We start from the raw sequence: 25,613 nt of genomic DNA, 5'->3' as shown, positions 1-25,613 counted from the left end.
CGCAGTATTTTAATTTTAAATTTCTGCGACACCTTTCTAAATTGATAAGTGGATTTCTGGCGAGTTAAGAACTATACTTGCAACATATATATTTTAATAATTTTTAATTCGCCAATTTCTGCCCGCACCAACCTGCACAAAAAAGGTACTCAAAACCAGCACCAACCATGCTATTTCCAGTTATGTTTCTTACCAAAATCTCTCTCAAAAACATCGAGCTTTTACTTCTAAAATTACAAATCTGTTTGAGCCTAGAAATATAGAGGAAGCACTAGATGATCCCAATTGGAAATTAGCAGTGATGGAAGAGTGGCATGCACTCAAGAAGTATGAAACTTGGGAGATTGTAGATCTACCACAGAATACAAAATTGGTTGGCTGCAGGTGGATTTTCAACATCAAGTGCAATGCTGATGGAAGCATAGAAAGGTATAAGGCTAGGTTAGTAGCTAGGAGATTTACACAAACCTATAGAGTAGATTATCGAGAGACCTTTGCTCCAGTTGCTAAACTCAACTATGTGCGGATTCTCTTATCTCTTGCTGCGAATTACAATTGGCCTTTACATCAATTGGATGTAAAGAATGCTTTCCTGAATGGGGAGTTAGAGGAAGAGGTGTTCATGAAACTTCCACCTGGATTTGAGGCTGAATTAGGGAGGAATAAAGTGTGCAAACTAAAGAAATCTCCATATGGATTGAAACAATCCCCAAGAGCTTGGTTTGAACGACTTGGAATGGTGGTGAAGGGACTTGGTTATACTCAAAGCCAAGCTGACCATACACTTTTCTATAAACATTCAGCAGTTAATAAAATTGACATCTTAATTGTATATGTGGATGACATTATTCTAACAGGTGATGATAGCTTGGAGCTGAAAGACTTGAAAGAAAAGCTTGCCAAAGCTTTTGAAATCAAAGAACTTGGCTCATTAAAATACTTTCTTGAAATTGAATTTGCAAGGTCTAAGGAAGGCATTTTTATGAACCAACGGAAGTATCCTAAATCTTTTAAAAGAGACGGGATTACTTGGTTGTAAAGCTGCTGAAACACCTATAGAGCCCAACTTAAAATTGAAACTAGTTGAACTAGAAAATGTAATGGACAAAGGGAGATATCAGCGGTTAGTGGGGAAGCTAATATATTTATCCCATACACGCTGGATATAGCCTTTGCTGTGAGCATGGTAAGCCAGTTTATGCATTCACCTAGCCGAGAACACATGGATGCTGTCTTTAGAATCTTAAGGTACTTGAAGGGGTCGCCTGGGAAAGGGTTACTCTACAAAAGCTATGGACATCTTCAAGTTGAAGCCTATACAGATGCAGATTGGGCTGGAAATGTCATGGATAGAAGGTCAACATCTAGGTATTGCACCTTTGTTGAAGGAAACCTGGTTAGATGGAGGAGTAAAAAGCAGAGTGTTGTGGCACGAAGTAGTGCAGAAGCTGAGTTTAGAGCAGTGGCTCATAGAATATGTGAAGCACTATGGGTAGAACAAATTCTACAAGAACTAAAGGTTCCCATTTCTCCACTAATAAGGTTGTATTGTGACAACAAATCTGCAATTTTTATTGCCCATAATCCAGTTCTGCATGATAAAACTAAACATGTTGAAGTTGACGATCATTTTATAAAGGAAAAGATTGAAAGAGGACAGATTTGTATCCTATATGTTCCGACCACGGAACAATTGGCAGATGTTCTAACTAAATGATTATCCAAAAAGACCTTTGATAGCATAATAAGCAAGCTATCAATGAAGGATATCTTCAAACCAGCTTGAGGGAGAATGTTGACTAGATCAAATTAAAATCAGATTTCTAATTTATTTCATGAATCTTTTTTGTAAATAGAATTAATTATAATATCCTTTTTAGTTTTAGTTTAGCTTACTTTTAGGGATTTTATGATTAAAAATCTTTCTTTATTTTAGGCTAGTATTTTTTTATTTTCTAATTATTTCTATTTTTTTAGTTCCTCTATAAAAAAATTATTTTCTATACATTTGAATATACATAATATTCAGACACTTCAGGTTCAACGTATAATATATTCAAAAATCTCATGGGATGTGTTCCCAGTATTTTATTCCACATTTGCATAAAACAGGAGGAGGTAAAGGGGCACTATATATAGCAAATCTGACCAACAGTTAAGAGACTCTCATGAGGAATGTTGAAAAGCACACTATTTTCCCTGCATATCTTCCTAAGGAATGCATATATAAAATTAATAGCTATTTTCTTGTAGAATCTTGAATCCCTCGTCCTCACAACTGTGTTTCCAAGAATGTGAACCACCCCGGCATCCCGGCATTTGTTCAAGAACTCGAGTTCATCGACCTCAGGTGGCCGTGAAGCAATATTCCCATGTGATTCAGATCTATCAGATTCTAGTGAATCTACTGACGTAACTGACAAATCCATATTCGATGAATGTGTATTCTCGTTATTGTTATTCGACTCCGCCGGTGTTTGCTCATACGAACTGTAATTCTCTGAATCCGAGCATCCTTCCATCATGTAGTCAAGCTTGACAAACAAGAAAAGACTTTCGAAGAGTTTGTTCTCAAAATCATCGTCTCTCCTGTGGAGATCTTTGTAGCCATATCGCGCCACGCAGCGAAACATGTGGAGACTCTTGGGGCCAATTCTCTTGACAAGGAACCGTTCTTCTTCCGGGACAGTGTAGACAGGAAGATACTTAACGCACACGAAAATTACAACGGAATGTATAGCCGGCAAGTTAGTTATGAAATGTGAAAAGATATGTGGTACTCCTCTCGAGAGTTGTGTGTATACTAGTCCAACTCCGGGAACTCGAACCAGTCCTAAACTCGGTCCGAGGCCAAGAACCCATGCCATTGAGACCTTACTATGCATTTCAAACTCGTATCGTTTCAGCTTACCGTAGTGCCATACATACATGACAATGAAAAATGCTCCAGCAATTAAAAAGGGTATCCAACTACCTTGATCAACTTTGAATAGCACAGCAGAGCAGTATGAAAGCTCCACAAGAAATGATACGCCGGCAAAAATGATGGCAAGGATCCAATGGCAGTGCCACACTAATATCATGATTAATATCATGAGAAATGTTGTTACCAGCATCACAAACAAAACAGCAGTACCTATTACAACAAGAAATGTTGTTACTCTCTTCACTACAAGATCTTAAATGTGCGAAAAATATGACTCGCGCCATTAGGCAACGAAACACTTACCATATGCATTTCCAATTTGGCTTTGATTCTCAAACCCAGCAGTAACAGTGATGCAGAGAACCATAAGGATCCAATTGATGTCTGGAATATATATCTGGCCAAGGAACTTCTTCGAAGTATGTACGATTTTGATTCGCGGAAAACAGCCATGAGCACGGGCTTGCTTAATAATTGAAGAGGTTGCAGATATTGTAGCCTGGCTTGCAACAACAGCCGCTCCTGTTGCCACAACAAATACCGGCCAGTACATTTTGTCTGCCGTGCAAAAAGGTAACCAACAACAAACATATTAAAGCGCTAAATGAAGAAATGAAGAAGCAAATGTGCATCATTCTAAGAAAGAAATATAGAATTTTGTTATAGTTTTGTCTCCTCCACAGCATTCACATAAACATCAGAATAAGACAATGCTTTAGGCACAAGGAAGGTTTGGCAGTGAAACAAATGAATTTCCTGCTAAATTCGATATCAAATTCTACTTTTTAAGAAAACTACTCATCATGAGCAACAATGTCAATTATGCTGTGATCTTGATTACACTAATTTTAATGCCAACATAACCCAGTCTCTTGATCCCACATGAATAATAGATTTCAATGACTATCCTGATAAACAAAGTATACAGGTTTTAACATTTTATATAGGTGTGCAAATACATGTCACATGCTCTTTTTACATTTTTGACATAAAGTATTACATTTTGTAACTTTTACAGACGAAGTCATTCATCAAAATCTGCACTATTTTTCAGCCATACTATCAAATCAGATGGTAATGCCCTCTCTCACACCACGTGTCCATAGAAAATAGAAATTTTAATACTATGACGAACCTGGAATAGAACGATAGAAAGCATCTTGCGTATGATCCAAGTTATTCAGAAGATAAGCGGCCTGTCCAGAGTACGCCAAGAGAAGGCAAGGAAACACGAGAACAGTAAATGCAATTTGTACAGATGAGACTGGAAAATGAGCCAAGTCAGCAAAAAGAGCTTCGGTTCCTGAAATGAATCAAACAACAGTGTTAAGTTCACATGAACAATTCTGAAATATGACGTATAAGGAGGATATCATCATTCAACAACAATGAAAACTGACTTATTAACCTGTTATGCTGAGCATGATACCACCAAGGGAAGTCCAATCTTCTCGCCGTCCTCTTTTTAGATACCGATAGATATAGACGGGAGAAAATGCTCTTAGAACACTGCGGTCGTAATTCAATATGTTGTATATACCAATAGCTCCAATTAGGAGAAGCCAAAGCAAGACAATTGGAGCAAAGAGCCAACCAACTCGATCCGTACCATAATGTTGCAAGCTGAATAACCCAACTATTATTGCAACAGAAACCAGCACTACCACTTCTGAAACACCACATCAAAAAGAAAAATCTTTTCAACAAAGCAAAAGCAAACTAGTTTAAACTCTGATATTAGTTACACATGGCAAATGCATTGAGAAATAAAATAAAAATAAAAAATTGCGTTGATACAAGAGTATTTAGGAGTAGTACCATACCATTTTTCACATCAGGGATAGTTAACTTGATGCCACCAACTGCAGATAAAACTGCAATAGATAACCTTATCTAGTTAGAATAAATATCAAGAAAGTTCACATTCACAGAACTATAAACTATACAGGAACAAGAAGATCAAGTGCAAACAGAGCACATACCAGAAATAGTTGGGGTAAGAATCCCATCCCCAATCATCATGCAGGTACCAATGAGGACAAGGATCAGGATAGTGTCTTTAGCATATTGGTGTGCCTCTATCCATCTTTTAGTTTTCGCAGCAAACGACTTTTCATGGATGGTGGCCCGACTATATGTAGTGAGCTCTTCATCGGTACGATGCAGATTGGGAATGATTTTAATGTTGGCGTGTCGGCAAAGCAAAGAGTAGAGAGCAAATGTTCCACCTGGTCCACAGATGTAAGCTCTGTAAAACTTGGTTGCAGCTCAGCAATGCCAAACAGACATTTCTATCTGAAACGGCTTAAATGGGAATATCAATATATTTTACTTATCAAGGAATCCACTTAGCTTCTACTTAAAAGGTTAGCTTCAAAATGGAAATTCAGATAGGTACATCAACAAGATATTATCATTGTGAATAAAGAAATTTCAGATTACAAATACTCAATTATCTATAGCCAAATCAGCAAAAGTAACTAGCAACCTTTCAGATCCACCACATGAATCTAAGTGTAAGATTTTTAACAATGGCCAAGGTCTACACTAGTGTTCATGATGTGGTTTTTTCACAATCCAAACCAAAACCACACCAAACCACTTTTTCACATCAAGAACACCAGTGCATACCTTGGCCATTGTCATCTTTTATTTTTTTGGTTTTCTACAGTATCTCCCAGTCCAGCAGACTGATGACTAATCCGTCGCATATCGTAGCTCTATTTAAGGATCTGTCGTTGGCCAATGAGTTGCTTAATACACAAGGGGAGATTCAAACCACTAACACTTATTTAAGCGTACAAGTGAGCTGACTACTTAACCAACCCAAGTTGGTTTTGGCCATTGTCATTTGAAGAACAAAATCTATTACTGTACATCAATTGAATAACGAAAATCTACTGCAGCAATCTATACCTTGGCCATTGTCATTTGCTCTCAATACAATAAAAACGTATTTGATGAGCGGCACCAGTGTAAGTGAGTATATAATCAAAGAAAGAGCTCCAATAACATCCTCCTGATCTTTAGCACCATGAGGAAAAGTATTGTAGAAAACGTACAAAGGGGAAGTTCCCAAATCTCCATAAACCACACCAAGACTCTGATATGCAAGCCGAAGAATTAACAGAGCCGAAAATTTCTGTAGAAATGGAAACAGAATTAACAAGGAACTTAATAGAAAATACTAATACTCTAATAGCCAGTACAATATCTTGTAATTGGATCTGGAATGAAGATTTCCAGATTGAAATTTTACCCAGAACAATATGTAGAAATCTGAATTTTAGTCTACTTAGCATTTAGGTTTGTGCTTGAATTTCTTTTGAATATTTGAAATAAACTATTATATAAAAGGTATGCTCCTATACCCCAATGATTCACATTCAAAATAATTATATTGAATAATTTAACCTCTTTCCTTTTAAGATTTTTCAACATGAACCCTTTTGCAAGCATGGCACAAGCATATATCTACTGTACTACCTAATTGAAATAGCATATCTTTGAATTTCTATATCTATAGTATTGAATGCTGATTGATAAACCAGAAATGCTATCATTCAATTCCATCAATTTATTAAGGAATTGGTCCAGAAAAAAAGGAAAGGAAAAAAAAAGATTTATTTAATTATGCAAGACAAGATAGGTTTTAGACATTTCATAGTTTTTCAAATAAAACGAAAATCCAACTGGGGAAGAGAAAGAGAAACGAAGAGGAATATGAAAAAGAGAGTTTGAAGCTTACTTTTTCTTTGGATACATTTCTGATCCTCACAGCATCGTCATCAATAGGCTCATCGAGGTTCTGATCTAAAGCCCACATGCTACCCTTTTTCTTTAGGTTACTCCCATATGCTTCGTTTGTTGTCAGCATAAATGAATCTCAAGTTGATAGATAAACTCCTTTTTCTTTTCCAGACGAGTGCGGAGAAAATTTTAATCATTCGACAAAAGCTTAACACCATTTACAGATTGAAAAAAGTGCATGAGATTCAGTTTTAATCATAAACGAGCGCACTCTACATTCTAAACTAACCAACAAGCATTTCAAGTTAATAGGTAACTGCAAATGCTCCAGTAAAAAGAAAAAAAATGATAGATCATTGCAAATCCTAAAAATAGTAAAATGATTAAAAGTCAATATATAATTACAAAAAAAAATGATGACTTATTATTCATATTTCAAAGAAAATAATACATACAAAACTTAACTATTAAATGCATAATGCAAAAATGATGATTTATTATTCATATTTCAAAGAAAATAATACATACAAAACTTAACTATTAAATGCATAATGCGTTCATATCCTATAATATTTCTCAACTGTGCACAAAAAGGAAAAATCACAAATGATACATCTTAAGAGGAATGGAAGAGGCACTATACATAGAAAATTTGACCAACATTTAGGAGACTCTCATGAGGAATATTGAAAATCACACTATGCTCCCTGCATATCTTCCTAAGGAATGCATATATATAATCAACAGCTATTTTCTTGTAGAATCTTGAATCCCTCCTTGCCCTCACAACTGTGTTTCCTAGTATGTGGACCACCCCGGCATCCCGGCAGTTGTTCAAGAATTCGAGTTCATCAACCTCGGTGTGGCTGCTTACACGATCGGATGACTGTACAGTGATATTCACAGGTGATGGAGATCTAACTGGTACTATTGAATCTACTGTCGAAATTGACAAGTCAACATTTGAGGAAGCTGTGTTGTCATTATTGTTGTTGTTCAACACAGCATCTCTAGACTCCACTGTTTGCTGGCCGTACAAACTGTACTCATCAGAATCAGAGAATCCTTCCATCATCGACTCGAGCTTAACAAACACAAAAAGATTATGGAATAGTTTCTTCTCAAAATCATCATCTTTCTTGTGCAGGTCTTTATAGCCATACCGTGCCACGCACCGGAACATGTGGAAGTTCTTGGGGCCAATCCTCTTTACAAGGAATCGTTCTTCTTCTGGAACGGTGTAGACAGGAAGATACTTGACACACACGAAAACCACCACAGAATGGATGGCTGGTAAGTTGGTGATGAAGTGGGAAAAGATGTGTGGTACTCCACTTGCAAGCTCTGTGTATACTAATCCAACTCCAGGGACACGGACAAGTCCCAAACTCGGTCCGAGGCCAAGAACCCATGCCATTGAGACCTTACTATGCATTTCAAACTCGTAGCGCTTCAGGGTACCATAATGCCAAACATACATTATAATGAAAAATACTCCAGCAATTACAAGGGGTGCCCAACCACCTTGATCAACTTTGAATAGTACAGCTGAAAAGTATGTGCATTCCACAACCAACGATGTGAGTGTGAAAATGACGACAAGAATCCAATGGCAGTGCCAGACTAACAGCATGATTAAAATCATGAGCAGTGTTGTAACCAGCATGACCAACACAACAGCAGTACCTGTAGTGACATTGCATTTATATGAGATTTTAAATCAAGACGTAGCAATAAATGATTTAATACGCATAATAAGAGTGAACCCCCAACTTGGTCTTATTGACAAGTCATGACTTTTGCATTGGACAATCTCATCCTTCACCATTTTCATTACAATCATCATTTTCTAATTCTAGAGAAAATTTGGACCACCTTTTTACATGGTTAGAAACTTCGAGTATAATAAAAAAACAGTGAAGGACAAGACTATCTGATGCAAAAGCTGCCAATGACCAAATTGGGAGTTTGCTCGCACAATAAAGGTTTTGACAGACGAGATGCATGCATAATACTGCTAGAACTTGTATATTTCTTGGTATCTCTTTCTAATAATGAAATTTCTAGGAAGAAAAAAATGTGCCAAAATATGCATAACACATTTAACCTCAGAAAGAAACATACCATATGCATTTCCAATCTGGTTTTGATTCTTAAACCCAGCCGTAACAGCGATGCAAAGAATCATAAGGATCCAATTCATATCTGGAATATATATCTGGCCAAGGAAATTCTTTGATGTATGTACAACTTTGACTCGTGGGAAACAGCCGTGAGCTAGCGCTTGCTTAATAATTGAAAAGGTTGCTGTTATTGTAGCCTGGCTAGCTACAATAGCTGCTGCTGTTGCTACGACAAATACGGGCCAATATATTTTTTCTGCACGGCAGAGGATTCATATATCAGGCAGTCACTTTCGGGCATGAAATGGCATAGCAGTAAACAAAAGAATTTAATGCAAAATTTGACTTGTCTTATACTCTCAATAGAAGCTTTAAAGCAAGTCTAAGACAAACCTGGAATAGAACGGTAGAAAGCATCTTTCGTATGATCCAAGTTTAATAGAAGGTAGGCGGCCTGTCCAGAATATGCTAAAAGAAGGCAAGGGAACACAACTAGAGTGAATGCAATTTGTACAGATGAGACTGGAAAATGAGCTAAGTCGGCAAAAAGAGCCTCCGTCCCTGAAATAAATGATCACCGGTTGTCGAGTTCAAGTTAACAATGCACTTCACTTTATTATTAGTTCTGAAATATTCTCCACGATGAGGATACAACGGCAATAAAAAATGAATTCACCTGTTATGCTAAGCAAGATACCACCAAGGGAAGTCCAACCTTCTCTCCCTCCTCTTCTTAGATACCGATATATATAGATAGGTGAAAATGCTTTTAAAACACTGCTGTCATAATTCCATATGTTGTACATACCGATACCTCCAATTAGCAGAAACCAAAGTAAGACGATTGGAGCGAAGAGCCAACCAACTCTATCCGTACCATAATGTTGCAAGCTGAATAACCCGACTAGTATTACAACAGCAACCAGCACAACTACGCCTATAACTCAGCAAGGCAGCAACAGAAAAGAAAATCTTTTCAGGAAAACAAACCAGCTGAAACTTGAATGCTAGTTACACAAAGTGGTAGAAATTGAAGTAAAATGCACTTATACAAGAGTAGTACCATACCACTATCCACATCGGGGCGATTTACCTTGATGCCTCCAGCAGCAGATAAAACTGCAATAGAACATATAGTTACATATGTCTTGCATAAACTGAAGATCCACTAAAAAATATGCAATATAAAAGTAAATAAATGAATAAAATCAAATTAATTGATTAATCTTAAAATCACCCATACTATACGTTTTTTCTAACATGTTTACTTTTAAGATGCTTCAGATCCTCCAAGGTGTATTTTCATATCGAAGAATTGATAATTCTTATTTTTACAATTAGTGCTTAAATAATCTATTTCCCAACCAGACCTAAGGCCATGCATCAAGGCCCTTCCCAAGCTTTAAGCTTATGTTAAATACGAAAGGACTTCATAGCGAAGAGGGCCCTGATTAATCAGTGCTTTGTTTCCCACCACCTAGCCTACACAGGACCTTCGGCCCCATGTACACCTCTTTCTTAGTTCCTTGTGCCACTTTACTAGTGAGTCATTGGCAATAAATAGCAAGAAATTAGGAACAAGATCAGGTAACACATACCAGATATAGCAGGGGTAAGAATCCCGTCTCCTATCACCATGCAGGTACCAACAAGGACAAGCATGAGGATGGAGTTTTTATTAAATGCGTGTGTCTCAAGCCATCTTTTGGTTTTTGCAGCAAATGATCTTTCATGGATTGTAGCCCGGCTATATGTGGTGAGCTCTTCATCAGTACGATGCTGGTTGGGAATGATTTTAAGGTTTGCGTGTCGGCAAAGCAAGGAGTAGAGAGCGAATGTTCCACCTGGTCCACAGATATAAAGCTCAATAAGAATTAGTTGCAGCTCAACAATGCTAAGCTATCATGAAATGTCTTAAAAATGGATATAGCAGTATATTTTACTTGTCAAAGAACCAACTTAGCTTTTAATTAAAAAGGTTAACTTCAAAATAAAATGTCATATATTCAGAAGGTGAAATGTGTGGTATTAAGACATATTGGTGTCCGCCAGGCACTATCATACTAGATGAAGTTCCTTAGAGTTTAATTTCTGTACACTATCTTTGTAATGAAGTTTTATATTGACAACCAATCATGTGATGCCACAAAAACAAAAGTAGTTTTCTTTTTAAATAATAAGTGTGAAAAAAAACCACTTCCGATTGTTTGGCAGTACATGAATAGATGTCACTATAAAACCAGGACAACAATCTATACCTTGGCCATTGTCATTTGCTCTCAATACAATAAAAACATATTTGAGGAGTGGCACTAGTGTGAGAGAGTATATAATCAAAGAAAGAGCTCCGATAACATCCTCTCGATCTTTAGCTCCATGAGGAAATGTATTGTAGAAAACATACAAAGGGGAAGTTCCCAAATCTCCATAAACCACACCAAGACTCTGATATGCAAGCCGAAGAAGCAACAGCGCAGAAAATTTCTGTACAAATGAAAACAGCATAACAAGGAACTTAATACCAAATAGTAGTAGGTGGATCTGGAATGAAGATTTCCAGATTGAACTTCTACCCAAAACATCATGTAGAAACCTGAATTTCTTCTTCTACTACTTAGAATTTAGATTTGTGCTTGAGTTTCTTTTAAGTATATGATTTCAAAATGAGAAAAATGCTCTGGAATTAAATTCCACCTTCATGATTGTTTTTCTTTTCTTGAAAGAATAATTCTCACAGGTACCCTCCAATGAGGGAAATCTTGTTTGATGATTGATCAGATACAATCACACAACATGTAGGCACCTCTCCTAATTAAGAATCAAATCGCAGTTTGCCACATTGTACAAGGGACTAGCCCCTTTCACTAGGCTTAAACCCAGTTGAACCACATCCATAATTCTAATAAAATATTTACATGTTTTACTAGAATTTTCGACACAACACTTTTCAAAGTATGCACAAGCATATCTACTATACTACCAAGTTAAAACAGCATATCACTAAAACGTAGTAAGAATAGCATTTTTTCCCAATTGTATCCTTTTTCCTATAATACGAAAAATACAATTGGAAAAAACAAAAGTATAAATAAGGCACTTATTCAATTGTATACCATTAATTTCTCAATTCCATAAATTAATTAAGAAAGTTAATTAAAGGCTAATTACTAATTAGGAAAGACTGGATACTTTTTCAGTTTTCCTAGAAAACAAATAGAATTCCAATTCAGTAAATTAGAAAGAGAAAGAAGAACATGAAAAATTAGTTTGCATATCTTACTTTTTCTCTGTACATATTTTTTAGCCTTGCAGCTTCTTCATCCATTGGCTGATCCAGCTTTTGCTCCAAAGCCCACATGCTTCCTTTGTTATTATCAGCATCATCATCACTACCTAATCTTGAAGCCATTTTCTTTTTCCTTTATCAAAACTTCAATAACAAGACCTATGCCTTTGAGAACAGAAAAGTGCTTGGTAAGTTTATGCATATTCCAAACACAGGATCCAAAAACCAAACTCATAAAATCCAAAAAGACAAAGCAAAATTGAATTATTCAGGAGTTCACTTTGTGATTCCATGTCAACAAGTAACAAAGAAAGTCAAAAATTGACAGCCTCGGGTTATAGGAATGGGGTAAACGCCATAATAGATTGGTACCACCTCAACTTTTTTACGATAAATCAAACGTCAGCTCAGCTTTTTCACAGTAAATCAAACGTCAGCACAATCCAAAAATACTAAACCTCAAACTTTGCACAAAAGTAGCTGTTTTGGAATTTAGGATTGCATATTTTGTTCTATCCGCAAAATTTATATTTAAAAAAAAAAAAGACAAAGAAGAAGTTTGAAGCTTTGTGATTGATATATCATTTTCTGAATAAAATAAATTAAGAAAAATCAAGACATGGACAGAGATTAAAATTCTAGCTCAAGTTCAGACAGCTATAGAAAAATTCTCAACAGCAAGAAGAAGAAATAACTCAGAAATGCAAATCATTCAAAAAAAAAAAATAATTCCGCACCTGAAAAACCAACTCCCTCTCTCACACACCTCACCTGGTACCTTTCGACTTAAAGTATTGAAGCAAAGAAACGAAACGAAAAACAAGAAGAAAAGGGGAAGGTTTTTACGAAGTAGGAAACAATGATGAAGCGCGACGGCGGCGAAGGTCGGTTTATGAGAGAGAGAGAGAGAGAAAGAGAGAACCAATAGGGGAACGTAAGATATCAACACATGATAGGAGTCAGAAGAAGAAGAGAAGTACCTTGTTCATCTCTCTCTCGGCGCATATTCTGTCCGCTTCTGCTGAAAACATCACACACTCTCTTCTGACCAATATACACACTCATCAATTTTAGTTGGTTTAGGAATTAACTTTTTTAGTCTATTTAAATAGATAATAAAATTTGAATTTCATCCTGTGTATATAAAATGTTATTCGTTAGTAATAAATTCTTGAATAAAATTCATAATAAGCGGTGCTGAAAATACTCTCAGTAAAAAAAAAAAAATATACACTCGCTCTTACGTCAGTTACGTGAGATCCACTTTCAAAATTACTCTCTCTCTCTTTGTCTTTTCATATTATAGTTGGCACTTGGCGCGGTAAACTCGGATCATTTCCGTCAATTTTTGTCATCTTTGATTTTATTCATTTATTTTTAATTAAATACGTGTAAACTTATTAACAAAAAGAGAATTATTTAGTCACCAAAAAAAAAAGAGAATTATTTAAAATAATAAAATTTTATAATTTAATTAAGATATTTTGGATTTAATCTTAAAAAATTAAAAGAAAATATATTATATAATATAAAAGATATTTACTAAAAAGTTATATTTCCAATCATTTTTTATATTCCATATATTATATAATATAAATGCATAGATGTAGGATATTTTATAAAAGAAAATTATGCACCACCACTTCTCATATTTTCATTATATATAATATAAATATAGATAAAGAATTTAATTTTAATATCGTGATAAAAAAAATGAAAGAACGAAAAAAAATAATACAAACTTAATGATATTCTAAAAATAGTATAAATATGATAACCACAGTTACCTTTTTTTGACATGATACCAATGATTAGTTTTGAACTTCCATATCTACTTTGTAGATATTCCTTTATAAATTAAATATTTGTGGCCATTTATTATTTAACTTTTTTATAATTTATGAATATTTTAAATATAATAGTTATTATAAATGTTTTTAAATAATATCTGTTTCATTTTCCTTATTAAAGTTTTAAAATCTTTGTCATTTATAATAAATAAATAATATTAAGCTACCTAAAATTTATCTAAAAAAAATGTAGGTTGGAAATGGGAAACAAATATAATAATAGTTGTATTATTAAAACTTCTATATTTAATTATTTATATCAGATTAATTTTTTATTATTATCAAAATATAGTTTTTTATTTTTCTTAGTCGGTTTAAGAAATAAATATTACGAAACGGATATAGTATTAAATAAGTTAGGTACGAGAACTACCTGGTGTAGTTCTTTAGCGGATTCGTTTTTCAGAATTATGTTGTTGTTTTTATTCAATTATTAATAATATTTTTTGCGGTTTATACACTCGACACGAAAGGGACCGTAATGGGATAAGTTCGGTTCTTGTCTATTTGTTTATCTATTTTATTTTTATATTCCTTATGCTTTGTGAAATAAGCAGAAGCAGGAGCACAACTCTAGTAGTGTTTCCATCACAGTCAAACCCTTAAATGTCAATGCTGAAGTATCGCAATTTACTACTACTATTATCAAAAATTGTACTACCACCAGTACTACCACTAATCATGCATGTTGTTGCTAATAATTAATTAATTACTTTTTAATAAATATTTGGGTGACTCATACTATTAATGTATATTGCAATTCATCGCCAAAAAAAGGGAAAGTTAATTATCTATATGATTTTTGTTACTTTTTCTATAAATAATCTTATTAGTTAAAAAAATATTAATTATCATATCTTTTCTCTTATTATTTAGATATTTTAATAAAATATATTAAAAATAAAAATTTATTAGATTGTTCCAAACTAAAAATGATTATAAATATCTTATAATTTATATATACATAAATATCTCTAATTAGGCATCCATATATAAATATATATTAAAATACAAAAAATCACAAATCTTATTTATAATAAAAATTTATAAAATTTAGGACAAAGCACGGTATTAAACCAAATGGTTGAAAAAAGTATAGAATTCTACCAAAGCGAAAAATGTAATGTGGTTCACCCAAAAGCAAGTTTCTATGTAATTCGAATCATATCAATTCGAATTAATAGGGAAGTGTAATTCGAATTTGGTCAACTCGAATTATGCATGCATGAAGTCCTAAGTAGTTTAAATTTAACTCTTTCGAATTATGCATGTAGGTTGACTTATGGTAGTTCGAATCACACTGATTCGAATTATGAAGGAAGGAATTCAAAATGTAGTTCGAAGCTAGTTGATTCGAATTATATATATATATATAATTCGAAGTTGGTTGTTTCGAATTATGTGGCCCCATACGTGTATAAGTATGGTGTGAACATGAATTCCTCTCATTAAAGTGAAACATAATGGCTAGTGAGGAAAGTTTTTTAGTGTTGGTGCACTACAGAGGGTCCATAAGAAAAAAACACGCTCTGGTGTGAAGTTCACTAATAAGGATCCCCTCAGTATTTTTATGAGACCTACAATGAGCTTCAATGACTTCCTAAATTCTATAATACAAAAGCTTGGGCTGCAAGGCGTAAAACGGGTTGAGAAGTTATTCTATCGCATTCCGATCTCAGTGTTGCGAGATGACATGAAGTACGATTCGTTCGTCATAGGGAGTGACGAGGATTTGGAGGTCCTGTTCCATTGTCATCGGCAGTATCCCGAAGTTAGGACAGCTGAGTTGTTGGCAAAGCTGATTGATGTGGTCTCTAACATAGGAGGTTCGAACCGGAATACCCAAACTCCAGGTACGGCAGCCGGTTCTAGTTCGAGACATGTTGGTGCATCTTCATCTGTGCCTGTGATTGCACCTCAGGACGAGCCTGTGGCCTCCCCGTCGTTCACCGTTGATCTCAACCGCAGTGGTGGCGGCGAGGTTGGTATCGTTGATAGGGTGCCGATTTTCTTACAGTGTGGGGCACCGGCTAGTATGGATGATGCATTGCCGGATGATGATGACGCTGATGATGTGGAGTCGGACATCATTGCTGATGATAGTGGTGATGACATTACAGCGAGTAATCTAGTTGGGGCTAGCGGCGGTTCTAGCTCTGGGACTCAGCAGTACCCTCCGTACTTTTCATCCTTGGACTTGGATGCCATGAGACAGGAGGGGGTTGCTAGGGAACCCACTAGATTTGGTGCTAGAGATACCCATAGAACCGGAGGTCTTTTAAAGTTTCAGGTTGGTCAGCGATTTCAGGATAAAGAGGAGGCTGTGTTAAGCATGAGGACATATAGCATCCGACGCGGGGTACAGTACAAAGTGGTGGACTCCGATTATCGCAAGTACCTTGGGAAGTGTACTGAATTTGGGAAAGGGTGCACATGGTTGATTAGGATCAGTCTCCACCAACGCAAGGGTATTTGGGAGGTAAAACAGTACAACAGACCTCATACTTGTCTGGCAACGTCGATCTCGAGCGATCACAGGAGTCTTGATTATCATGTGATCTCGGCCTTCATCATGCCAATGGTTAGAGCTGTTGTCCTTACTTCTTGCACTATCCTATTTATTTGTGACCACTAATAAACCACTAGAAAAAATCACTTATATAGCAATCCTATCTAACTTAACAACGCTAAATAATGACTACCATTCTAACATATAAAAGGAAAAAAATATGAAAAAAAAAAGCACTTTAACTCCTATTTTAAAGAGAGAAGCTTGCACTAACCTCTTCATTGATGACACCGGCTATATGGGCGACTCCATCCAAACAATAAAGTCAGTCTGGGTTATCCCCCATCGGCTGAATATTCTGTTCTACCCTTTTTTGGAGTCGTTTGAAAAAACTTTTCTCTGGGATTTGGTGAAGTAGGAGTTTGTGATAGTGGCTTGAATGAGGTTATTTCAAACTCTATTTATAGGAAAAACCATTGTAATTCGAATGGGGGTATTTCGAATTACCATGGGTAGCTAAATTGTGGGTAATTCGAATTAGCTTGCTTCGAATTACTATGGGTGTTAAAATCGGGTGCTAGTTCGAACTAGTGTGGGTAAGTATTTGTGTGTAATTCAAATCAGGGTCATTCGAATTACTATGTTGATTTGATGCATGCATAATTTGAATTTTACCACTTTGAATTAGTATGTAGAAATAGAATTCGAATTAAGATGATTTGAATTACTATTGATTGGTACAATTCGAATGGCTCTAATTCAAACTACATAGAAATGTCCTCTTAGTAGATCCTTGTCACGTTTTTTTCTTTGGTAGAATTGTGTAAAATTTGGTTCCACTTGGTTTATATGCGTGATTTGCCCTAAAATTTATAATCAAATTTCTTAAGTAATATAATCAAACTTTATATATAATCGAACTAACTTTATATTTGATCTGTCATTATAAGTCGATCATAATTAACGTATAAATCGATTATAAAAGATTCTTTATATTATAATTTGATTTATATTTGTATTATCTTTTTCATGATAGACATTTATCTTCATTTTAGTAACCAACTATATTTATTTTAAATGGTCATCTCTTTTCTAAAGAAACTTATAAAACAAATTCACTAATCTCAAGATAGGTAAATTTTTTATGATTGAGATCGAAAACATTGAGCATACATATATGAATTTGCGTATCGAAGTGTATTTTTGTAGGTATCCATCTTTTTTTAGATAATTTATTACCAACTCCTATGAAGGAGAGAAAAATACACTAAATAATATCCACCAATGTGATTAATTATCCTTTTCGATATTGTTATTAAGAATACTTAAACAATCAATGAATATTATTAAACAAAGACATCAAAATGACTCATAGCACATAAACTTAGTACCCCTAATAACAATTATATAATAACAAAAATGAGATATCTACTTAGAAAAATTCAACGCTTTCAGATTGCTCCATCCATGCTTTAGTTTTCCTTTAGGCCATATTTTCCAATGCGTTGTATATCCTTGCGATAATTCTTCCCATTGCTTTCTCCATTTAAAATTTTTGTTTCCTATGTACATCACTATGACATTTTAGACCAAATTTATAAAGCAAAAAGTTTTGTTCTTCAAAAATCTTAATTCTCCTGCTGTGTTTCTCTTATTCCTTAACCAATCCACTATGTTTTTATTATCTAACATCATAAATAGTTTTTTTCTCTACCAAATTGATTTCTTCTATAAAAAACTGCAGCGTTTTCTCTAACTTAACTATAATTGTCTCGTCTTCTTTTTTCCATCCACCATTTTTCTCACAAAGTATTTCACCCATCCTTACAGAAAAGTAAGGTAACCACCCATTACAAATATATGTGTATTAAGAATGAACAATTGACAATGTTACCACATTCATTTATTTTCTATATCTTTTACTTTTTCCGACTCATATCTAACACTCTTTTCTTTCTTTTGTTGTTTTCATAGATTTACTAAACACCTAACACATTTTCAAACTTTTTCCATGATCTTTGATTTATTTTCAAAAATTCTAATATTTTTGCATTGCCATACTAACCAGATAATAGCAAAAAACAACATATATCATTTATTCTTTCTAATATTTCTAACATCCTGATTTATCCAACCTTCAAACCAAGATCTAACATTGTCCATTTTCATCTCCTGTGCACTACTCCAATCCAAAGACAGCCACCATAATTTGAAAGAAAATTTACAATGTAGAAATAAGTAATTTATCGTTTCTGGCCATTTGTTACAAAGCATACATTTTACATCAGATTGATCTTTGATTTCTCTCTATATCAACTTATCTTTAGTGTTCAATCCTTTCATAATCACAAACTAAGCTAACAGCTCCCCTTTTGGTGGCACCAAGTCACTCTATATGTCATCAAACACATGCTTCACATTTGAAACGCCAAGGCTCCTACCAATTGCAAAGTCATAACATGACTTGGCACTAAATACTCCATTTGCACTATGGTTCCATGTCATGCTGTCCTCAACACCTGCACAAAGAAAAATATTTTTTAATATATTATTTAATTCACCAATTTGTGCCTTTTTTCTCTCAAAAAAATTTCTCCTCTAATGAAAGTTCCATACCCACCGAAACCCATCCCACACACCACACTCACCAATCATACTATATTTGATGCTTGAGATCATAAACAACTTTAAAAATTTCTCTTGTAATATTTTATCTCCACCCAGATATCTTTCTAAAATCTCATTTTCTTCCATTACCCACACACATTCTCCATCCTTCCTAACACATCTATTTATACAATATATTTCCTTTTGTCAAGTTGATAATATCTAACTTTGAACTGTTTGCTGCCTTACATATGTGATCGTCCACTGAAATTTTCATATCAACATCATCACAGGAACTTACCACCTCTTCCATAATGGCTCCCTTCATCTGAAAATCTTCACTACCATTTTAAAGGTAACGATACGTTCTTCATCTCTAAGTTCCCTACCCTTAACCCTCCATGCTCCTTAGGCTTTTGGATTACATTCCATCTTATTGTCGGCATAGTTCTTTTTCCTTGAGCTACCCCAAAAAAATTTTATCTACATTGATATAATCTTCTTTGTTACCTCCTTCGGCATCTTGAACAAGCCCAAAAAATACATAGGCAAGCTATTTATTATTGATTTAATGTAACTAACCTACCGACTTTGGACAACAAATAAGAATTCCAGCAAGTTAACTTCTTTTCTATTTTGTCTAGCACTGGTCTCCATGTTGCAATTCTCTTTGGATTTGCTCCTGTCGCACACCCAAGTAAGTAATAGGTAAGGAGCTTGCCTCGCACCCCATTGCAGCCTTTAACCTGCTAACCAGTCCACTATCAAACTTCACCGGGATCAACATGGACTTCAGAAAATGACCATGTTCCACAATGTTTGCTACCTTCCATACTACTCTTTTGTAGAACCACTCCATTTGCCTGCTCAATAAGCTTAACACATCCAAACAAGTCCAATCATATCTGATACCACTAAGTGATGAACACTAAGAATATGTAACTATTTTGATTAATTAGTAATACTGCGTTAAAATGTTAAAATGAGAGAGCGAGAGGGGTGAAAAAATATAAGGTGGGGGTAGAGATAGGTGGTGCACGAAATTGTGATCTCAATGACGCCAACAACTTGGTATGCACAATTGTAATCTCAATTCTTTTTCACAACTTCGCACAACTAACCACCAAGTGCACTGGGTCGTCCAAGTAATAAACCTTACATGAGTAAGGGTCGATCCCACAGAGATTGTCAGCTTGAAGCAAGCTATGGTCATCTTGTAAGTCTCAGTCAGGCGGATTTAAATGGTTATGGAGTTTTGATAATTAAAATATAAATAAACATAAAATAAAGATAGAGATACTTATGTAATTCATTGGTGGGAATTTCAGATAATCGTATAGAGATGCGTCATTCCTTCTGAATTTCTACTTTCCTACTGCCTTCATTCAATCATTTATACTCCTTTCTATGGCAAGCTGTATGTAGGGGGGATCACCGTTGTTAATGGCTACCGTCCATCCTCTCAGTGAAAATGGTCCAGCTACGGGTTACATAGGGCTAATCATCTGTCGGTTCTCACTTGTGTCGGAATAAGATTCAATGATCCTTTTGCGTCTGTCACTATGCCCAACAGTCATAAGTTTGAAGCTCGTCACAGTCATCCCATCCCAGATCCTACTGGAATACCACAGACAAGGTTTAGACTTTCCGAATCTCAAGAATGCTGCCAATTAATTCTAGCTTATACCACGAAGACTCTGATCTCACGGAATAGAAGGCTCTGTTGTCAGGAGAGGCAACCATGCATCGTGGACCAGGAATCCAAGAGATACACACTCTAGCTTTCGCAGGTAGAACGGAAGTGTTTGTCAGGCACGCGTTCATAAGTGAGAATGGTGATGAGTGTCACGGATCATCACATTCATCAGGTTGAAGTGCGAGTGAACATCTTAGAATAAGAATAAGCTTGAATTGAATAGAAGAATAATAGTACTTTACATTAATACTCAAGGAACAGCAGAGCTCCACACCTTAATCTATGGTGTGTAAAAACTCCACCGTTGAAAATACATAAGTGATGAAGGTCCAGGCATGGCCCTAATAACATGAAACAATCAAAAAAGGGTTCAAAGAACTGATCCCAAGATCAAGGATGATCAAAGATGTCGAGTACAATAGTAAAAAGTTCTATTTATACTAAACTAGTTACTAGGGTTACAGAAATAAGTAAATAATGCAGAAATCCACTTCTGGGCCCACTTGGTGTGTGCTTGGGCTGAGCATTGAAGCTTTCATGTGTAGAGACTTTTCTTGGAGTTAAACGCCAGTTTGTAGCCTGTTTTTGGCGTTTAACTCTAGCTTGTAACCTGTTTCTGGCGTTTAACGCCAGAATAGGGTAGGAAGTTGGCGTTTGAACGCCAGTTTGCGTCGTCAAAACTCGGGCAATGTATGAACTATTATATATTTCTGGAAAGCCCTGGATGTCTACTTTTCAACTCAATTGAGAACGCGCCATTTGGGTTTCTGTATCTCCAAAAAATTCATTTAGAGTGCAGGGAGGTCAGAATCCAACAGCATCAGCAGTCCTTTTTCAGCCTCTGAATCAGATTTTTGCTCAGATCTCTCAATTTCAGCCAGAAAATACCTGAAATCATAGAAAAACACACAAACTCATAGTAAAGTCCTAAAATGTGAATTTTACTTAAAAACTAATAAAAATATACTAAAAAGTAGCTAGATCCTACTAAAAACTATCTAAAAACAATGCCAAAAAACGTATAAATTATGCGCTCATCACAACACCAAACTTAAATTATTGCTTGTCCTCAAGCAACTGAGAACAAAATAGGATAAAAAGAAGAGAATATACAATGAATCTCACAATATCAATGAAACTTAGTCCCAATTAGATGAGCGGGGCTAGTAGCTTTTTGCTTCTGAACAGTTTTGGCATCTCACTTTATCCTTTGAAATTTAGAATGATTGGCATCTATAGGAACTCAGGATTTTAGATAGTGTTATTGATTCTCCTAGTTCAGTATGTTGATTCTTGAACACAGCTACTTTATGAGTCTTGGTCGTGGCCCTAAGTACTTTGTTTTCCAGTATTACCACCGGATACATAAATGCCACAGACACATAACTGGGTGAACCTTTTCAGATTGTGACTCAGCTTTGCTAAAGTCCCCAGTTAGAGGTGTCCAGAGTTCTTAAGCACACTCTTTTTGCTTTGGATCACGACTTTAACCACTCAGTCTCAGGCTTTTCACTTGGACCTTCATGATACTAGCACATGGTTAGGGACAGCTTGATTTAGCCACTTAGGCCTGAATTTTATTTCCTTGGGCCCTCCTATCCATTAATGCTCAAAGTCTTGGATTCTCTTTACCCTTGACTTTTGGTTTAAAGGGCTATTGGCTTTTTCTACTTGCTTTTTTTTTTCTTTTTCTTTTTTTGCCATTTTTTTCGCTATTTTCTCTTTTTTACTGCTTTTTCTTGCTTCAAGAATCAATTTCATGATTTTTCAGATAATCAATAACATTTCTCTTTGTTCATCATTCTTTTAAGAGCCAACAATTTTAACATTCATAAACTTCACTATAAAAAATATGCACTGTTCAAGCATTCATTTAGAAAACAAAAAGTATTACCACCACGTCAAAATAATTAAACTAATTTCAAGATAAAATTTGAAATCCAAGTACTTCTTGTTCTTTTGTAATTAGACACATTTTTCATTTAAGAGAGGTGAAGAATTCATGGAATTATTCATAGCTTTAAGACATAGACACTAGACACTAATGATCATGTAATGAAGACACAAACATAGATAAATATAAAGCATCAAATTCGAAAAACAGAAAAATAAGAAGAAGGAAATCAAAGAACGGGTCCACCTTAGTGATGGTGGCTAGTTCTTTCTCTTGAAGATCCAATGGAATGCCTGAGCTCCTCTATGTCTCTTCCTTGCCTTTGTTGCTCCTCCCTCATAGCTCTTTGATCTTCTTTAATCTCATGGAGAATGATGGAGTGCTCTTGGTACTCCACCCTTAGTTGGTCCATGTTGTAACTCAAGCCTTCCAAAGAGGTGTTGAGTTGCTCCCAATAGTTGTGTGGAGAAAAATGCATCCCTTGAGGCATCTCAGGGATTTCTTGATAAGGAATTTCTTCATGCTCTTGTGAGGTCCATGAATGGACTCTCGTGTTTGCTCCATCCCCTTTCTAGTGATGGACTGTTGAGATGAATCTCTCCATCTCTCATGACTCAGAGTTGGAAGCAACTGTCTTCCCTTTCCTCTTTCTAGAGGTTTTTCCGGCCTTAGGTGCCATAAATGGTTATGGAAAAACAAAAAGCAATGCTTTTACCACACCAAACTTAAAAGGTTTGCTCATCCTCGAGCAAAAGAAGAAAGAAAGAAGGGGAGGGGGAAGAAGAAGAAAAAGGAGGAGATGGAGGGTGGTATGTGGTTCAGCCAAGGGGGTAGGAGAGTGTTTGTGATGTGTGAAAATGAAGGAGTGAAGAGGGGTATTTATAGGGAAAGAGAGGGAGAGTGGCCGAATGGAATTGGGTGGGTTTGGGAACAAAAAGTGTTTGAATTTAAAAGTGAGGTAGGTGGGGTTTTTTTGGGGAAGAGGGATGGAGGTGATTGGTGAAGAGAATATAGGAAAGAGAATAGAATTTGATAGGTGAGTGGTGTTTTGGGTAGAGTGTTATAGAGATGTCTGAGGAAGAGAGAGAGATGTGGGGTAGGTGGAGATCCTGTGGGATCTACAGATCCTGAGGGGTCAAGGACTTCTCATTCCTGCTCCATTTAGGCATGCAAAAATGCCCTTAAAGTGCAATTTTGGCGTTTATTGCTAGACTGCTGCTTGTTTCTGGCATTTAACGCCAACTTGATGCTCTGTTCTGGCGTTAAACGCCAGTCTAGTGCCAGGCTGGGCGTTTAACGCCCATTCTGCTACTCTTACTGGCGTTTAAATGCCAGTAAGCTTATCCTCCAGGGTGTGCTGTTTTTAATGCTGTTTTTAAATTTGCTTTGATTTTTGCAGTTGTTTTTGTGACTCCACATGATTATCAACCTAAAGAAAACATAAAATAACATAGATAAATAAAAATTGGTTTGCCTCCCAACAAGCGCTTCTTTAATGTCAATAGCTTGACAGTGGGCTCTCATGGAGCCTCACAGATAATCAGAGCATGGTTGGGGCCTCCCAACACCAAACTTAGAGTTTGGTTGTGGCCTCTCAACACCAAACTTAGAGTTTGGCTATGGCCTCCCAACACCAAACTTAGAGTTTGAATGTGGGGGCTTTGTTTGACTCTGTATTGAGAGAAGTTTTTCATGCTTCTTCTCCATGTGTACAGAAGGAGAACCTTGAGTCTTGAATACAAGGTAGTCCTCATTCAATTGAAGGACCAACTCTCCTCTGTCAACATCAATCACAGCTTTTATTGTGGCTAGGAAAGGTCTGCCAAGGATGATGGATTCATCCTCATCCTTCCCAATGTCTAGGATTATGAAATCAGCAGGGATGTAATGGCCTTCAACCTTCACTAGCACGTCCTCTACTAGTCCATAAGCCTTTTTCATGGATTTGTCTGCCATCTCTTGTGAGATTCTTGCAACTTGAACCTCAAAGATTCCTGGTTTCTCCATGACAGAGAGTGGCATGAGGTTTATGCCTGACTCCAGGTCACACAGAGCATTCTCAAAGGTCATGGTGCCTATGGTACAAGGTATTAAGAACCTTCCAGTATCCTCTTTCTTTTGAGGTAATGTCTGTCTAACCAAGTTATACAGTTCATTGGTGAGCAAAGGGGGTTCATCCACCCAAGTCTCATTACCAAATAACTTGGCATTCAACTTCATGATTGCTCCAAGGTACTTAGCAACTTGCTCTTCAGTAATATCTTCATCCTCTTCAGAGAAGGAATAGTCATCAGAGCTCATGAATGGCAGAAGTAGGTTCAATGGAATCTTTATGGTCTCTAGATGAGCCTCAGATTCCTTAGGTTCCTCAATTGGAAACTCCTTTTTGTCTAGAAGACGTCCCATGAGGTCTTCTTCACTGGGATTCACGTCCTCCTTCTCCTCTCTAGGTTCGGCCACACCAAGTAAGGTTACGGCCTTGCACTCTCTTTTTGGATTCTCTTCTGTATTGTTTGGGAGAGTACTAGGAAGAGTTTCGGTGACTCTTTTACTCAGCTGGCTGGTGCACGAAATTGCAATCACACCTTTGCAATCCACACAACTAACCAGCAAGTGTACTGGGTCGTCCAAGTAATACCTTACGTGAGTAAGGGTCGATCCCACGGAGATTGTTGGTATGAAGCAAGCTATGGTTATCTTATTAATCTTAATTAGGATGCCAATAAAGTTCTTTGATTTTAATTGTAAAAAGTGAAAGTGTTTGGAATAAGTAATTGTTACTCAATAATGGAGAATATGTTGGAGTTTTGGAGATGCTTTGTCCTCTGAATTTCAGCTTTTCCCTTGTCCTCCTCTTCACACTCGCAAGGCTCCTTCCATGGCAAGCTGTATGTAGGGCGTCTCCGTTGTCAATGGCTACTTCCCATCCTCTCAGTGAAAATGGTCCAAATACTCTGTCACAGCACGGCTAA

The 25,613-nt window shown here is 36.0% G+C and overlaps 3 protein-coding genes across 5 annotated transcripts; 1 reads left to right on the top strand and 2 right to left on the bottom strand.

The window, feature by feature from the left end:
• Nucleotides 1-2,067: 2,067 nt before the first annotated feature.
• LOC130976516 (potassium transporter 11-like) lies at nucleotides 2,068-6,844 on the bottom strand. Its single transcript, XM_057901395.1, has 8 exons — nucleotides 6,675-6,844; nucleotides 5,843-6,068; nucleotides 4,909-5,154; nucleotides 4,750-4,800; nucleotides 4,335-4,595; nucleotides 4,062-4,229; nucleotides 3,230-3,484; nucleotides 2,068-3,136 (listed from the first exon to the last, which is right to left on the bottom strand). Exons 1-8 carry the CDS (start codon nucleotides 6,801-6,803, stop codon nucleotides 2,130-2,132), a joined length of 2,343 nt encoding a protein of 780 aa, XP_057757378.1. The 5' UTR covers nucleotides 6,804-6,844; the 3' UTR covers nucleotides 2,068-2,129.
• A 335-nt stretch (nucleotides 6,845-7,179) lies between these two features.
• On the bottom strand, nucleotides 7,180-13,180 carry LOC130973941 (potassium transporter 11-like). 3 transcript variants are annotated; one of them, XM_057898637.1, is made up of 9 exons: nucleotides 13,066-13,180; nucleotides 12,080-12,250; nucleotides 11,058-11,283; nucleotides 10,398-10,643; nucleotides 9,868-9,918; nucleotides 9,476-9,736; nucleotides 9,193-9,360; nucleotides 8,801-9,055; nucleotides 7,181-8,362 (listed from the first exon to the last, which is right to left on the bottom strand). In XM_057898637.1, the coding sequence occupies exons 2-9, from the start codon at nucleotides 12,206-12,208 to the stop codon at nucleotides 7,314-7,316; spliced, it is 2,385 nt and encodes a 794-aa protein (XP_057754620.1). In that variant the 5' UTR covers nucleotides 12,209-12,250; nucleotides 13,066-13,180; the 3' UTR covers nucleotides 7,181-7,313. The 3 variants fall into 3 exon arrangements, with proteins under 3 accessions (XP_057754623.1, XP_057754620.1, XP_057754622.1); XM_057898639.1 differs by lacking the exon at nucleotides 13,066-13,180 and adding an exon at nucleotides 12,823-13,042; XM_057898640.1 differs by lacking the exon at nucleotides 13,066-13,180 and having other exon boundaries at nucleotides 7,180-8,362.
• A 2,337-nt stretch (nucleotides 13,181-15,517) lies between these two features.
• Nucleotides 15,518-16,570, top strand: LOC130974809 (uncharacterized). Its single transcript, XM_057899658.1, has one exon. It carries the CDS (start codon nucleotides 15,518-15,520, stop codon nucleotides 16,568-16,570), a length of 1,053 nt encoding a protein of 350 aa, XP_057755641.1.
• The last annotated feature ends 9,043 nt before the right edge of the window (nucleotides 16,571-25,613 follow it).

Source organism: Arachis stenosperma, chromosome 4 (assembly GCF_014773155.1).
Source record: "Arachis stenosperma cultivar V10309 chromosome 4, arast.V10309.gnm1.PFL2, whole genome shotgun sequence".
NCBI classification, from domain to species: domain Eukaryota; kingdom Viridiplantae; phylum Streptophyta; class Magnoliopsida; order Fabales; family Fabaceae; genus Arachis; species Arachis stenosperma.
This window is presented reverse-complemented; position numbering and strand designations above follow the sequence as displayed.

Bases quoted from the DNA above. Each gene is read 5' to 3' on its own strand.
- LOC130976516 (XM_057901395.1), bottom strand. From the start codon at position 6,803: ATGCTGACAACAAACGAAGCATATGGGAGTAACCTAAAGAAAAAGGGT. The intron at 3,485-4,061 runs GTTCGTCATAGT...TTTGCACGGCAG, and splicing joins TTTCTATCGTTCTATTCCAG to ACAAAATGTACTGGCCGGTA. The intron at 3,137-3,229 runs GTAAGTGTTTCG...TTGTTGTAATAG, and splicing joins CCAAATTGGAAATGCATATG to GTACTGCTGTTTTGTTTGTG.
- LOC130973941 (XM_057898637.1), bottom strand. From the start codon at position 12,208: ATGGCTTCAAGATTAGGTAGTGATGATGATGCTGATAATAACAAAGGA. The intron at 9,919-10,397 runs GTATGTGTTACC...GTTCTATTGCAG, and splicing joins TCTTACCCCTGCTATATCTG to TTTTATCTGCTGCTGGAGGC. The intron at 9,737-9,867 runs GTATGGTACTAC...GCTGAGTTATAG, and splicing joins TCGCCCCGATGTGGATAGTG to GCGTAGTTGTGCTGGTTGCT.
- LOC130974809 (XM_057899658.1), top strand. From the start codon at position 15,518: ATGAGCTTCAATGACTTCCTAAATTCTATAATACAAAAGCTTGGGCTG.